General features: G+C 51.0%; 1 protein-coding gene across 10 annotated transcripts in view; it reads left to right on the top strand.

Moving 5' to 3' along the window:
- The window catches only part of DLGAP2 (DLG associated protein 2), a 726,244-nt gene that overhangs the window by 567,562 nt on the left and 144,042 nt on the right, over positions 1–14,640 (top strand). For 9 of the 10 annotated variants that reach the window (XM_059909837.1, XM_059909832.1, XM_059909834.1 and 6 more), the window contains one exon: positions 14,335–14,400. Coding sequence is in view for 7 of the 10 variants with exons in the window: in XM_059909832.1 (XP_059765815.1) it covers positions 14,335–14,400 (66 nt within the window). In the remaining 3 variants the exon portion in view is untranslated. Of the gene's footprint in view, positions 1–11,604; positions 11,689–14,334; positions 14,401–14,640 lie in introns of those variants that run through there. The other variant, XM_059909835.1, reaches the window with a different exon arrangement.

Below are 14,640 nucleotides of genomic sequence, written 5' to 3'. Positions count from 1 at the left end.
ACAACAGCTGTAGGAGACACCGTGCAGTTAGCAAGGAGGGTCCATGTTCACTGAACCCCCTGCCTTTACCCTGATGGATGAGGCCCAGGGCGGTGGCCGCTGGCCCCGCGTCCCCGTCCAGCCCCTGCTGCTCTGTGGGCTCCCGGCCCCACTCCCGCCGCCAAACCAATGAACCGGGGACAGACTGCTGGCCGGAGCACATCCTTGGGCAGCTGAGCCATCAGGGTCCCTGTCGTGAACAATGAGTGGAGGATGTGGTCCCCCAGAGCGTGGCCACCGGCGGGACGGTCATCTCCACACTGGACGCTGAGTCCAAGTCACAGGAGCGGGAGCTGGCGAGGCAGCAGATGCAGGGGAGGGCCGGCGGGCAGCACCTCGGGCCCCCAAGAAAGGCCGCCCAGGAGCGCACGCAGCTATCCCGGCCCGGACCCCCCTCCCCGGGGCTGGAGAGGGTCCAGGACCTGGCACCGGGGCCGGAGGGCACCGTGCACGGCCAGCGGGCAGAGGCAGGCTCAGCGACCAGCAGGGACTTGGCCTTCCTAAGGCAGTTGGAGGAGATCGTTTGGGGCTGATGGGAGGGTCCCTGAATGACCTGGAGAATTCTCGCCTTGAGAAGCTCAGGAGGTTTCCGTGAGGAAGTGATGGAATCCAGTGAAGTATGGCTACAGCATCTGCTCCACCAGGCGGGGACGGGGCCACAGTGGACAGAGACCAGTTAGACGCAGGTGATGCCACCTGCGCGATCTCAGAATTTCCAGCTGCTGCACGAGGTGACGCACACCTGGCGGTCCGCCTTGACGGCTCCGAGAGGCTCAGCTCTGAGAAGGAGGCTCAGAGATGGATCTGCTGGGGCTTCTCCAGGGAGAAGGAAGACAAGGCAGGGAGCACGCTTCCAGGACCATCGTGGAACAAGGGGTGGTTTGTGAGCATCTGGAAGCTGTCGTTTGCTCAAGATTCTTGACTGATTAGGATCTATTAGATTCAAAAATAGCAATAGCGATAGGTAGTAATCAAACTCCTTTTTTATACAAAGATGGGAGTCCTATATGCCTGGCTGCGGGTGTGGCATGACATGGGATGAGGGCATGGTGCCCATCGCGAAGCTGCCATGGTGTGGAGGGGGCAGCGGGATGAAGAGGAGAGAAGAGGCTTGGCCCCATTGAGGAGGTGAGGAGAGACCAGGCAGCAGGAAGACCCTGACGGTCTCCGTGGATTTCTGAGATTATTACAGTGTGGACTGGTGTAGTTTTTGGAGACCTCTTGTTCAGCAATCAGACCAGTATCATTGCTCTGGTCCAGCAGGATAAAAGGTCTTGAGTTCTAGAATTCAACATTTCTGATTTGATTTAGAAAAGAAACATCAATGATGATTCTTTTAAGATGCTAACATGAGTTCCTTAGATCCTTATTGCCCAGAAATACTTGAAAAGAAGGAAAATTCTAGACCTAGTGGCTTAGACCTACAGTGGAAGGGTCTATCCCTGGAAATCCCAATGACCCCAAGTGTCCTTCATGGGGCGTTAATTCTTTATCATCAGTGATAGTCCAGAACTCCGACCCAGAAACTCAAAGGGGGGTTCAAATTGATTCAGAAGCATCAGGGTCCTTCCTGCTCACTGCAGCCCGTGAAGCTAATAGAGACCCCAGGTATAAGCTGGGAGGGGATTTCTCTTCCAAATGGCTGTAGCATCTGATACAAAAACATTCATGTTGTTAGTGCATAAACGCTCATGGGAGCTCCATGAAAAATTAAACCAGACCTAACTGGCCATAAATATAAGAGGAACGGGGACAACGATAGATCATTTTATGGTTTCTGAGATGCTTTCATTTCCTCTCAAACTGAGTCATCAGACTGTATCGAAATCTTCTGGCAACGGAACATTGATTTGTCCCCTTAACAAGTCACCACACCTTCCACCCTGACTTCCCCGCCCTTTTTTCTCGCTGACATCTGCCCTGCAGAAACTTTGTTTTGCCACCGTGGCTGCCATGTCAGTAAGGAGGCGTTGTCTTCAATTTCGATGAGAATGAATAAATTGAGGGTGAAAATTATCCATTAACATCAGGCGTTTCCACGGTCCCTTTCACGGAGCCTCAGAGAGCTGTGTGGACGCTGAGTTCGCCTTGACAAGCGGTTTCAGAAACGACTTGGAAAATTGGGATGATTTTAATGCAGCTGCCCTGTTATTTTTCTGTAAGAAAAAAATGTATTTTTGTCTCATCTTTTTCTCTCCTCTTGCCAGATAATTATGATAAGCTTTTTCAGTATAATTTAGATCGGGTTGATTAGTCAGACCCGCTGTACACTGTAAACACGGTTAATGAGTTGCAGGTTTTCTCTAGTTTTTCCACCTTAGAACTCAGGCAGGACTCACCTGTCATTCACATGCAGAAAGTGTGTTTGAAAGCAGCCATGCGTCTGCCAAGTTCCCGGGAGACCAGTTTAGAATGGACCAGCCATGGTGCCCTACATGGGAGGGAGAAGCAGGAGAGGCACAGATTTCAGGAACGTGATCGAGGAGCAAACATTCCCCCAGTGGAGACAGCCAGTGAGATGTGGGGCAAGCTGGGTGTCCCAAGCTCAGGGCGTGTGAGCATGGCTGGGGGCGGGCACCGCGCTGGTCCTCCTGGAGACGCACAAGCTCAGCCGCCGGGGCCGGGTGCAGTCTGGCACTCAACCCCTCTTACAGGTGGAGGACAGGGTGAGCCTCTGAAGGGCTCAGGTGGGTCGCAGAAAACCAATAAGCAGGCAGTGCCTGTCTTCAGGGTCTCTTCTCCGCCTCGTGTTCTTCCGGACCCCATCCCTGCCCGGGCCCTCGGTACCAGGCCGTGTACTCCGGCCAGACCTCCCGGTGTGGCTCAGCCTTCACGCTGGAAGGGAAGGGACAGATGAGCAGCATCCTGCAAGAGCCCTTTGGATTTCCACGGAGAAGTCCAAGGTGAAGGTGTATTAGTGCCAAATATTCCGCTAAGGGTCCTGGGCTCCCCTGGCGTTTGTAAAAGGCAGTGGAGCCCAGGCAGGTGGAAGGAAGTGTGCTCCGGACCAGGTCGGGACTCTCGGCTCAGAGCTGGGTGATGGCCGGTCCCTGTGATTTAGAAAGGACGGCAACACCATCAAGTGGATGGGGTCCATTGTGTTCCCAACAGCTTTGAGAGTGGTCCTGCCTGGAGAGGGGAAGGTCCTGGGGGGAGGTTGTCTGCTCCGCGTCCCCAGGCAAGCTGACGCATGCCATGTCCCCAGGAACAGGGACCCCTATGCCACTCTCCTCGCGGGCCCCGCACCGCCGATCGGTCCCCGTCATCCATCGCTTCTGGCTCTTCCAACTCTGAGCCAGCGAAGTGCTTCCTGCCAAGTGGGGTGAAATTGCCAGGGTTTTTCATAATAGAAAACACGAATTGCTCGAGACAGATTCACTGCCAGTGAACCAGGAGGTTGAGAACCACACACTTGTGTCACAAACACGGCATTAAAATGCTAAAATGCATGAGTCCTGCCGTTGTTAATCTCCTGAAGCACCAACAGATGGGAAAGCTGGCGTCTCCACTCTCTGAATGTCACCGGCTGACCCAGGAGACCAGCCGTTTCGGAGATGGAAACAATATGGGGGCGCCACTTCTGTTTGGGTTTCAGGTCAAGGACCACATCATTTGTTAAACCAGAATCGATCTGGAATCCGAGGGCTTTAAAAATGTATTGCAATCCAGGTGCTGTCGTGAAACCTTGTGCTTATTTGGTTTCTTGCGAGTAAACTTGTCGTGTGATGTATTTCAAAAACAGAAGAGTGATGCCTTGGACGTGATTTGTCGATGCATAATGGTAACCGGGTTCATCTGTCATTTTCTAACAAATGTGATTCACTTTGATTAATATCCAAAGAGGAATAAATGACTAATGGCAGGCCTGGGGATATAGATCAAAATTCAGTTTGACAGCGAAGGGGCACTGAAAGTGGGTGTTTACGAAGATTCAGGGTCTGAAACAACCGACCACAAATCAAATTTCCAAAGTTTCTTTCTTTTAGAAAGTAAGAATCAACATAACATTTTGGCTAGGAAACATTTTAATGTATAGACTTATATGATGAATTCTGTACATAATTGAGTTTATTCAAGTCTGTGTAACAGCTGAACATGATACATCTAACTCCGGAGTGACTGGAGTTAAAAATGTATTTTTAAATTAGGTGCCCTATGAAGTCACCGTCCTCATCCAGAAAGCCACACGGGATGGCACTCGTCCATGCAAAGACCTGTTCCTGCCCTTCCTTTCTGGGCCCTGCGGTCACTGTTTCATGTAATTTTCCTGCCAGACTGTGGGCCCCTCGAGGGTGTGGGTCCCGTCTCAGAGTCACAGGGCCAGCACTTGGTGTCAGCAGGCAGGTATGGGGTGGAAGTGAGGGTGGGGAGGGATTTCAGGGGCTGAGTATGGGCAGGTTTGGGACAGTGTCGTTCACACAGCCGGGGGGGAAAGCCGCCTCTGGACCCCTCCCCTCAGATGATCCCTCTCAAGTCCCCTTCCAGGAAGCGCTAGGTCCAGTGAAACAGCAAATGTGAAAATGCTACCTTTTAAATGATGGCTTGGACTTCCCTGGCGGTCCAGTGGTTAAGACAACGCGCTTCCAATGCAGGGGGCCCGGGTTCCATCCCTGGTCGGGGAAGTTCCTCATGCTATGAAGTTCCTCATGCCGTGCGGCACAGCCAAAAATAAATAAATGATATCTTTTTTTTCTTTTTTTTTAAATTGAACTATAGTTGATTTACAATGTTGTTTTAGTTTCAGGTGTACAGCAAAGTGATTCAGTTATATATATCTCTATCTATCTATCTATATCTATAATCTATCTATCTATCTATATATATATATTCTTTTTCAGATACTTTTCCATTATGGTTTATTACAGGATATTGAATATAGTTCCCTGTGCTGTATAGCAGGCCCTTGCTGTTAAATGATATCTTTTGAAAGGAATTTTAATTACTGTAGGACGAACCCATGATGAAGCAGGTTCAACCACAGAATGCCCTTCGGGGTCCCGGCACGGCCGCAGCGGGGCTGGTGGACCGCCCAGACCCTCCTTCCCCGCTGTGATCTGCGGGGTGAAACCCCCTGCGTGGTGGTGTCCAAAGCAGGGCCCGTCCCTCTGGGCACAGACAGTCCCTGGACGCAGAGGCCGTGCTCAAGGAGGCTGATCGGGTCCCTTTGCACTTTACTGGGAATGAGTTTAGCACATTTATTTTCTGAGCCCAGATTTTGATTCAGGAAAAGGAGTGTCTTAAAGAGGAACTAGGAAAGGAGAGCGGGCACATGAACACCCAAGAAAGACAGTGAAAGTAAAAATGCCGAGGACATATTTTATCCCCGTCACTTTCCCAAAGACAGATCCTAATCCCACGCCCACCTAAGCCTGGAGGGGCCGCACGGTTCAGCAAGCAGAGAAGCGGTTAATGCCCACACGCGGAATAGGAAAGAAGGTGGACTTGGGAACCGGGCCATCTAATTCCAGCAAAGAAGAAAACAGATGTTGGTTTTACTGGAGACTGCTGAACACCAAGTGTTTTTATAATTCCCTTTGTATTTATAAATCGCACACAGGCCTGTTGAAGAAAATCTGGAAAGCACGAAAAGTTTAAAGAGAAGAATAAAACGTGGCCATAATCCCTCCAACTGCAGACAGTCGCTCTTGGCATCTTGGTAAACGGCCCCCGTCTTTTTTCCAGAGCAGACGAGGATCGTGAAGCACTCAGAGTTTGCATCTTGGCTGTCTCACTTAGCATTACGTCGGGAATTTCTAAAATGGCTAAAAGCTCTCTAACATTCCATGCTGTGATTGTTCCGTAATTTATTTAACCATTCTGCTTTAATTGGATATTTGAAAATCAAGGCTTGCCAATTTTGTTAGAGGGGGAAAAAAATGGAGGGTCACTACTTACCCTTGAGTCATTTGCACAAAATCCAGGAAAAGACACAAAATCACTGGAGCTCTCGATACTCCTGGGTCATCAAAGCCCCTCACGCTCGGGTGGACGTTGTCTGGAAGGAGCCAAGAGATGCCGGAAATTCATCAAGTGTAGAAAATTAAGATGATACGTCAAATGAAGAATTTAGAGTACAACAGAAACTAACACAGGATTGTGAAGCAATTATACTCCAATAAAGATCTATTAAAACAAAGAATTTAGAGTGTTTAAAAGTTAACATTGTGGCTTTTTATAACATTAAAATGCTGGAAAACTCCTCTCCAGAAAGTAGGTGGTATCACAAAGAAAGTGGGAGAGAGTTTTCCAAGCAGAGAATCCCACTCCCTGTCTCGGTATGAAGTCAGCACCTCCGGAAGGTGCCTGCGGGGAGTAGGGCCGCGCTGGGCCTCCCAGCGGCCGAGGACGGCAGCCACCTGGACCCTACGGGCGCAGGGCGGTCAGGCCTCCTGTTCCTAGCTGGAGGAGGGAGGGTGGAATGGGGGCCTTGAATACATCGCTTTTGTTCATTCTGTGAAGTTAGTTGTTCTCAACCCGGCTGCATAATAAAGTCGCCTCTGGAGTGAGGTGAACTGACCCCGGGCCACCCAGAACCTCCAGGACTGAGGCCAGAGCATCTGCATTCTTCTCAAAGCCCCCAGGGCATCGAGGCAGGATTTAGCAAATAAAGATCCAGGATGACCTGGTAAGTTTGAATTTCAGATACACAACAGATACTGCTTGGGATATACTTCAATATTATTCTTTGTTTATCTGAAATTCAAATGCATGGATGTCCTCTGGCCGCCCTACCCAGGGACTTCTGATGAACAAGCAGAAAACCACCCGTCAGAGATAAAGAAGGTGTCTGGTTTCAGCATCGTTCACTCCCATCTCTGAGGTGGTTACCTAACCCAGGGTCTGGCAGCAGTAGCTCAGGCTGCAAAGGACAGCTTTTTCTAAGCTTTGTAAAATGCCCTTTACTCTGCCCTTAGAACTGTATTTCCAGTTTAAACGTGGTGGACATATCTCCCAGCAAACTTGGGTGTAAAACCTTATTAAATACAGATGGTAGTGCAGAGGATTTGACACTACATTCATTTGGAATTTAGATTTAAAACATATTATATAAAATATAATTAACATCACTTTTGAAGTGACTAATGTTTAAGTTTAACAGCAGACAGATACGTTTCAGCCTGAAGCTTTCTTTCTTACATAAGAAAGTCTGCTTTTTACTTCAGCATTTTTTCCTCTCTTTTCCAAGTCCAGAGAAATTCAGAGTGAAGTGTGTGCTGCCCTTAGTCGCACGTGAATTCCTGTGGAAGACGATTTTGTGATTTGTTTGAATGCGTGGTGAGGCCCTCAAAGTTTGCAAACAAGGGATGCCACTCCCCTGCCTGGGTCCGAGGGGTGTGAACGCTGACACCCGCCATCGGGGCTTCAGCTGCTCCTCTTGTGACCCCAAGTTTTCCTCTCACCTGAGTGACACTTAACTATGAGTGAAAATTCTGCAGACTTTCAGGCAGCTTCTTCTGAGGCTTGATCTTTGGTCCAAAATAAAATTATGAGCATTTTTATGTGTTTCAAAGAAAAGCCATTAGCAGCGGTCCTGGCGGGGGCTGGATGCAGGCTGCAGGCGCAGCTGTGAGGAGGAGGGGCTGGTCGCACTAATCAGTGTCTTTATCCTCGAGGAGCAGAGATGAACCCTTAATTTGAGCAGCTTTAAATCCTGTCGTTAGGGAAACGGCTGAAATGGGGACTTGAGTGCTTTCTGCAGAGTAAACTTTTAAAGACGGAGAAGAATCTAGAAATTGGGCAAACTGTCAGATCGCCGAACTTTGTGGGTGGCTTCTTCACGAACTGAATTTGCAAAGTATCTCCTGGGCACGTCCAGAAGTAGCTGCTGGGTGTCACACCTGGAGATTCGGTCACTCCACCCGTGGTCGTCACCCTGACTCCGTGGCTCCGTGTCCTGTGCCCTTTCTGTCCACCAGGAGGAGTTTCCAACCAGTCACACAGTCAGGAGACATTTTCACAAGCCAAATTTTTAACTGAGGAGAGGTCGGAGGTGGAGACTGGGAAATAACGCATCACCTGAGGCTGTGAGTTCAGGGTTATTCGGGGACTTACCGGGGACGATGAGCCGGAGACAGCCTCCCGGTGGCTCTGAGGACTTGCTCCCCGGAGCTGGGGGAGGTGAGCACGTGTGTGATTCAGGCAAAGGGTGCGTGCAACCAAGCACACAGCTGGCTAGAAGCTTCTGTTGGTCACAGGAGCACATGCCTTAGTTAATGGTCTTAGCACTTTTCTGAGTATGGGGAGGTGCGAGAATTTGGCTTCGTAATATCTCCTGAAAATACCTAACTATGTGAAGGCCTGTTCACGAGTTTTCCTGGAGCACAGAGTGCCTCCTTCCTGATCTCCGCCCTGGACTCCTCTCAACGGTGGGTTGAAGGTCAGCAGCTGCGGTGGCTTGTGGCTCAGTCCTTATAGAGCCCAATGCGAGTGGCCTTCTTTAGTTGGCAGAGGATCTGGGCGGGGTCAGAGGTGTGAGCGGGTAGACCAGATGGATCAGGTGAAGTGAGGCTGGAGAAGAGGCCAAGTGCATGGAGCCCAAGTGGGTTGAGCCAGACCAGTCCCCTGGGCTTGGGTGGAAAGGAACAGGAAAGAAATGACCGTCAGAGGGACCGATCCCAAGGGGAGACCCAGAGATGCAGCTGGACTCAGGGTGGGCATGGTGGAGGGTCTTTGGTAACATCAGTCAGACTTTGGAACCTAGATTCAGCAGCAAAAGCTTCACATGCTACTACCCTCAGCTCAAAAGGTATCATCCCAGCAACAAAAAGAAGTGGGAGTCACTCACCCCTGTGGTCTCCCTGGGCGGCCCTGTGTCCCGGCCGCTCTGGGTTCTGCAGAGAAGCTCCAAAGGCTGCAAGAGAAGAAAAGGGGGGCAGACACCCCACTGCATCCCCTTCTTGTCCCAGTGCTCCCAGACTGCACCCGTAACATCCTTTCTTATATTTGGAGTTCTCTGTAGACGTCATTTGAAAAAAAAAAAAAAGGATGTGCTACTGAAAATCTCCATCAGAAAGCACGATTCTGCTGGGGACTGTGGGCGAATCACTTCTCTGCTCCAGGCCTGTGGCCACTGTGTCCACAAGGACAGTGGTCTCTGCCCCCTCTCTGCCCACAGGGACACAGTGGGGGAAAACTGATTAAGCACATGAGTAAAAACACCGTTTGGAGCAAAACCTGCTGCAAAGTCCCGGGCACAGTGGACAAAGCGTATCATTTCATTTTCTTGGTGTTTATGAGGTAGTAACAGTATTGTATTCCTTTACACCAAGGAATCTGGTATTTTCTTATGAGCAATTTCCCTTTTCATGTATAAACAGTGTTTTTCCTTCTAACTCTTTCTTAATGTTGCTTCCAAGTGGGCATGATTTAGAGACAACTTTCCCCCTCAAAAGGTATAATTTGTACTTGTGCTTAAGAGGGTTTAGAAGCCCAAAGATTGGAAGTGTGTGTCCTCCCTGCTCTTTTCTGAGCCTGGCAGCGGGGCGTTCGTGGGTCAGGTCTTTAAGAAATGAAGGGTCACGTTGCTGACGCCTCCAAACAGATGCCCCCAGACAGCGGGGTGAAAGAGCCGGAACTTCCATCAATCCAGGCTCAGCCTCCGGGAATCCGCCCCTAACGTGACGTCAGGGAAGGCACGGAACCTCCCGGGCCTCGATTTCTGCATCCGTCAGGGCAGAGGACCATTCGTGCCGTAACTGCAGAGCGGTCGGTCGGGTCAATGAAGTGAGGCAATGGGAGGCCTGAGGATTTGCACATGTGCACACACATTATCACACGTAGCGCTTTTCTTCTCTGCTTCACCCAAATCTGGCCAAATGACCAAAAGCCAGCAGGGAAGCAGACCCAGCGGTGCTGCCTGGTGGTCCCGAAGCCAGTCCTCACTTCCCGAGACTGGAAAGGGGCCCGAGTCCTGGATCGCATCCAGCGGGAGGACGAGAGGAAGGCGGGGGCGGGGCAGGGACTGTGTTAGGTGCTGGGCCCTCTCGCTTCCTGAAGGACCCTCTCCGTGAAGCAGGAGACACTCCCACGGCCACGCGCTCAGCGCAGTGAAGCCAGATCTCGTTCTGACACGGTGCTGCCAGCACACTTGGCTCTGACCCTCGCTGGGGGGTTCTTTACTTGGGACCCGACTTTGGTCCGCATTGAGGTGGGGCCTTTGCTTCTCGGGACCTCGGATCCCGGCCTCCTTGTCTCCCCGCCCGCTGTGGGCTCTTGTACCCACGGCTCTCGTTTCTGCCCAGCAGGGCCCCTTGCGTCCAGTGTCTCTCTTCCCCAGGTGACACGCCTGCCTCTCTGGTCCTCATTACACAGTGTGGATGCCACAGCCACCTGGAACGTGCATGTGAGGTCTGACCGTGAGGGAACCCCGAGCTGACCCCGCTCCCCTGGAGGGGGCGTGAGCGGTGCGTCCGTGAGAAGAGGCGGCAGAAACCGGTCGTGCTCTGAGATGATGACCACGCCCTGGATCGTATGCAGTGTGTCAGGATTCTCTCGGATAACTTCCGCGGCTCCTGGGTGCAGGGGACGAGGGTGGTGACTGTCTGATGTGTGCAGGAGATTTCAGAGACGTGCCCCCATGGTGTTTCCGTGGTGGTACATCAGCTCCCTGTCAGCTCCACCAGCCGCGTTTGGTCCTCCTCATCTGGATTTCATCTGGAAGAAGTTCGGTGCACACGTGGAATTAGGCGTTGACTCTTTGAAGAAGCACCGTGGCCCAGAACCACAAAAAGACCTGCTTACAATTCACCCAGAGGTGTCATCGAGTCGCTAGGTCATGTGTTAGCGACTTGGTAAATAAGACGATTAATCTGTAAGGTGAACTCATCTGGAAGGTATTGTCAGCACCCAATGTGCAGGGAAGAGGGCCCAGAGCCCTAACAGCAAGGGCCGATCCTCTAGTGAAGACCAGAACTCACTAGATGCACTCAGACGTGTCTGTGGATGAGTTCCAAACATTTTCAGTCTGTGGCACGTTTCTATTTTTGCAAAGAAAACATGCTGAGATGTGAACATGGTGTCCGATGCAGGCGCTCCTCATTTTGCAGCGTGATTAATCTCACATGTGTGATCGGCACGGTGACTGCCCGCCCCCCCACCCCCAGGCTGTGGTGTGCTCGTGTGGCCGCGGAGGGGTCGCAGTCCCCGGGGGTCTCACGAGCTGCCGGCTCATTGCTCCAGCCGGGCTGCTCCCTGGTCCCGCCGCTTGTCTGTGCAGCATCAGCAGGAGAGACGCTTCCTCTCTGTGCAGCATCGGCAGGAGAGACGCTTCCTCTCGGTGGTGCAAGCTGGGTCAGAGACGGGACTCGGGAAGGACCCGGGTTGGCGCAGCTCTGGAAGCCTGGCAGGGGCAGCTTTGGGGACCGAGAGGTATCAGAGGAGGAGACGTGCCCTGCGCCCTACGTGCTTCCTTCGCCGGTCACCTCGGACGTTCCCGTCCCGCTGCGGACACAGGACGTTGGGTGACCAGCCCGCGGACCCCGTCTGTGCATGTGAACAGGACGGTGCCCAGATCAGTGCTCTGGGCTGTGAGTAGGCATCAGGCGGATACACAAAATGTGAGCTGCAAAGACAAAGCTGGTTGGATAAGGCAGGATCACAGCCACTAATGACACCAACACACGCTTTGAATGAGGCTCAACTGGCTAAGAGGTAAAACCAGAAACAGAAACGTCTAATGCATTTGCCCTTAACCCACATTCCATGTGTTTGACTGAAAGGTTTTCCCTAAGTGTAGCGGCTCCGAACCTCACTTTATCTGATCTGAGGAAGGACGAGTGGAGGTGGAATGTGCAGCTGGGGGCGTCCACCCTCACAATCCAGGGCTGGCCTCCGCACGGCCTCAGGCGGCGTCCTTGGAGTCTTGTTCTCGGGATAATGAGACTCGCCCTTTTGTGAAGCTGCCGGCTGATTGCGCTGCGCTGGGCTCTGTTCGTCTGCGTCCGCTGGGCGTCTTTGTCAGTTCAGCGCGTGCTCGCGATTCCACTGTGTGATGTTAGCTCCTCGTTCAGATTCATACTGGGAAAGCTTGTCCCTTTGTTTGTGTGTATGTGTGTTCAAGGAGAACAAATGGGATCGAAATCGAAGGGTCACTGTTTTGGTTTATTCTCCTAATTCTATTCTACCCCACCTAACGTAGACGGTCTTCAAGTTAATAATGCTGACCACGTGAACATAGTCTCCGTGGCAACCGTATCTAATTAGCACTGTGCATCCTATTGCATTATGCTTCTAAACAAATGAAACATGCCATCTTCAGTTTCGTATTATCCTTAATGTGGTCACCTGACCAGCCAGCTTTGTCATCGATGGCTTATTAGCAGTAAAACAAGACTTCAAATGTGCAAAAAGTACTCTTAGCCATCAAAAACAGGGCGCAGCTGAATTATGTGAATGCATTCGAATAAGCTCTAAAGTATTTACCCCAATTCAGACAGACATTTATTAGACATATATACATGTGTATTCATGTATATTGTATATATTTTAAAAGCAGTGCCTGGGAGACCCCATAAGATGAAATTCCACCACAGTTTACCTGAGATGTGGTAAATTCCACATCATCTTTCACGGCCAAACCCCCTACCTTTCTTTCTTTTTTTTTTTTTTTAACATCTTTATTAGAGTATAATTGCTTTACAATGGGGTGTTAGTTTCTGCTGTATGACAAAGTGAATCAGCTATACATATACATATATCCCCATATCTCCTCCCTCTTGCGTCTCCCTCTCACCCTCCCTATCCCACCCCTCTAGGTGGTCACAAAGCACCGAGCTGATCTCCCTGTGCTATGCGGCTGCTTCCCACTAGCTATCTATTTTACATTTGGTAGTGTATATATGTCCATACCACTCTCTTACTTTGTCCCAGCTTACCCTTCCCCGTCCCCGTGTCCTCAAATCCATTCTCTACGTCTGTGTCTTTATTCCTGTCCTGCCCCTAGGTTCTTCAGAACCGTTTTTTTTTTCAGATTCCATATATATATGTTAGCATACGGTATTTGTTTTTCTCTTTCTGACTTTCTTCACTCTGTATGACAGACTCTAGGCCCACCCACCTTACTACAAATAACCCTACCTTTCTTTCTTAACATCCTGTAAACTTACTGAAAGTGGAAGGTGCCTATTTGCTGACTTGAAGATGGTGAAAATGTCAGTGGGCTGATCACAATGTCCTAAAACGAAGCCCCCCGCGACTGTAACATGGTAACTGTATTTAAGATTGCTAGAAGGATGTCGTACTAGAATATTTGCCCAAAGCTTATTCGCGAATGTTGGAAACCTGCGTGAACGCATGTCTGAGTGTGTAATTATATTTAGAATGATATTTACGGACTACACACCCAAATGATGGCACATATATGAAGCTTATCTGAAACTCCCTGTCTCCGTATGGAGACCCGCTGTCTGCCCCCCCGCTCTCCGTGCAGCACGGGGCAGACAGTCCCTGGGCATCAGCAGGTCTAAGCCGCCTGGCAGCACCCATGGGACCCAGAGCAGCCGGCAGACCAAGGCGCCTGGCTCGCCGAGTGGAGCCCAGGACGGAAGGCCACTGATGTGTCTGTGTCCAGCTCCCCAGGGCCAGCTGGACAAAGAGCCCAGGCCTTTCGTCTCTTTGGCTTTGTTGCCTCATCTGGGTAGGGAGGGCCAGAGCGAGATGACCCCCGAGACCTTGTACAGCTGCACGACGTATCCCTCTAAGAATGCCATGTCTGCTTCTGCACTAATCACAGACCCAGCAATTGAAAATCAATGCCGGTGACCTGTTCTCACAAGAGAAGGAAATGAGATTTGGACAAAATTGACCTAAGGTTAACGAGTATTAAGATGAGAACAGAAACTGCAGGCTTCGAATTTTGCCAAATGAGGCCTCAGGTAGTACGAGACTTTCCAGACGTCAGAGGAGGCCTCCTCAGGGCCGGGTAGGGCTCACAGGGGACTCACCAGCTGGGAAACAATCGTGCGGCCGAGTTTACAGAATCCAGTTCACATGCAGACAAAGTCTACAAAGTCTGCAGGAAACCGAGGAGTAGCCGAGAATCCCTTGCACGGCCACCTAAGTCGGCACCTCCGTGGGGCAAACGTGCACCTGCGCCCGCAGGCCCGTGGTCAGAAAAGGTGGTGGTTCCTGGGCTTTGGCCCCAAACGCCAGCTCCGAGCAGTGGCGTAAGCCGGAAAGCATGTCTCGTGTCTGAGTGTCGGGGGCGGGGGGGGGGGGGGGGCGTGTAGGGGATGCGTTGTGATTACGCGAGCCGCACCAGCAACATACTGAAAAGTGACTTTGTTTCTCTCTTTGCAGAGGAAGAGGGCGGGGACCTGGCCCAGCCGGGCATCAGCTTTCCGGGGCCGGCCGAGGAGGATCTAGGTAGAGTACACACCGGTGCTGCACAGAGCAGACGGGCGTTCCAGGCGGGGGGGGGACGTGCACGTCCGTCACTGGTGACCCTCCCCACAAAATGTTTTAAGTATACATTCGACTTTAGGGGGTCCTAATGAGAACTAAGTAAGATGCAGTGAAATTTTTTTAAATAGAGGTTGGTAAACATTATGGAAGATCTAGATGAGAACACAGTTTCTCCAGATCATCACAGATTAATCATTAAGG

Source organism: Balaenoptera ricei, chromosome 21 (genome assembly GCF_028023285.1).
Source record: "Balaenoptera ricei isolate mBalRic1 chromosome 21, mBalRic1.hap2, whole genome shotgun sequence".
NCBI lineage: Eukaryota > Metazoa > Chordata > Mammalia > Artiodactyla > Balaenopteridae > Balaenoptera > Balaenoptera ricei.
This window is presented reverse-complemented; position numbering and strand designations above follow the sequence as displayed.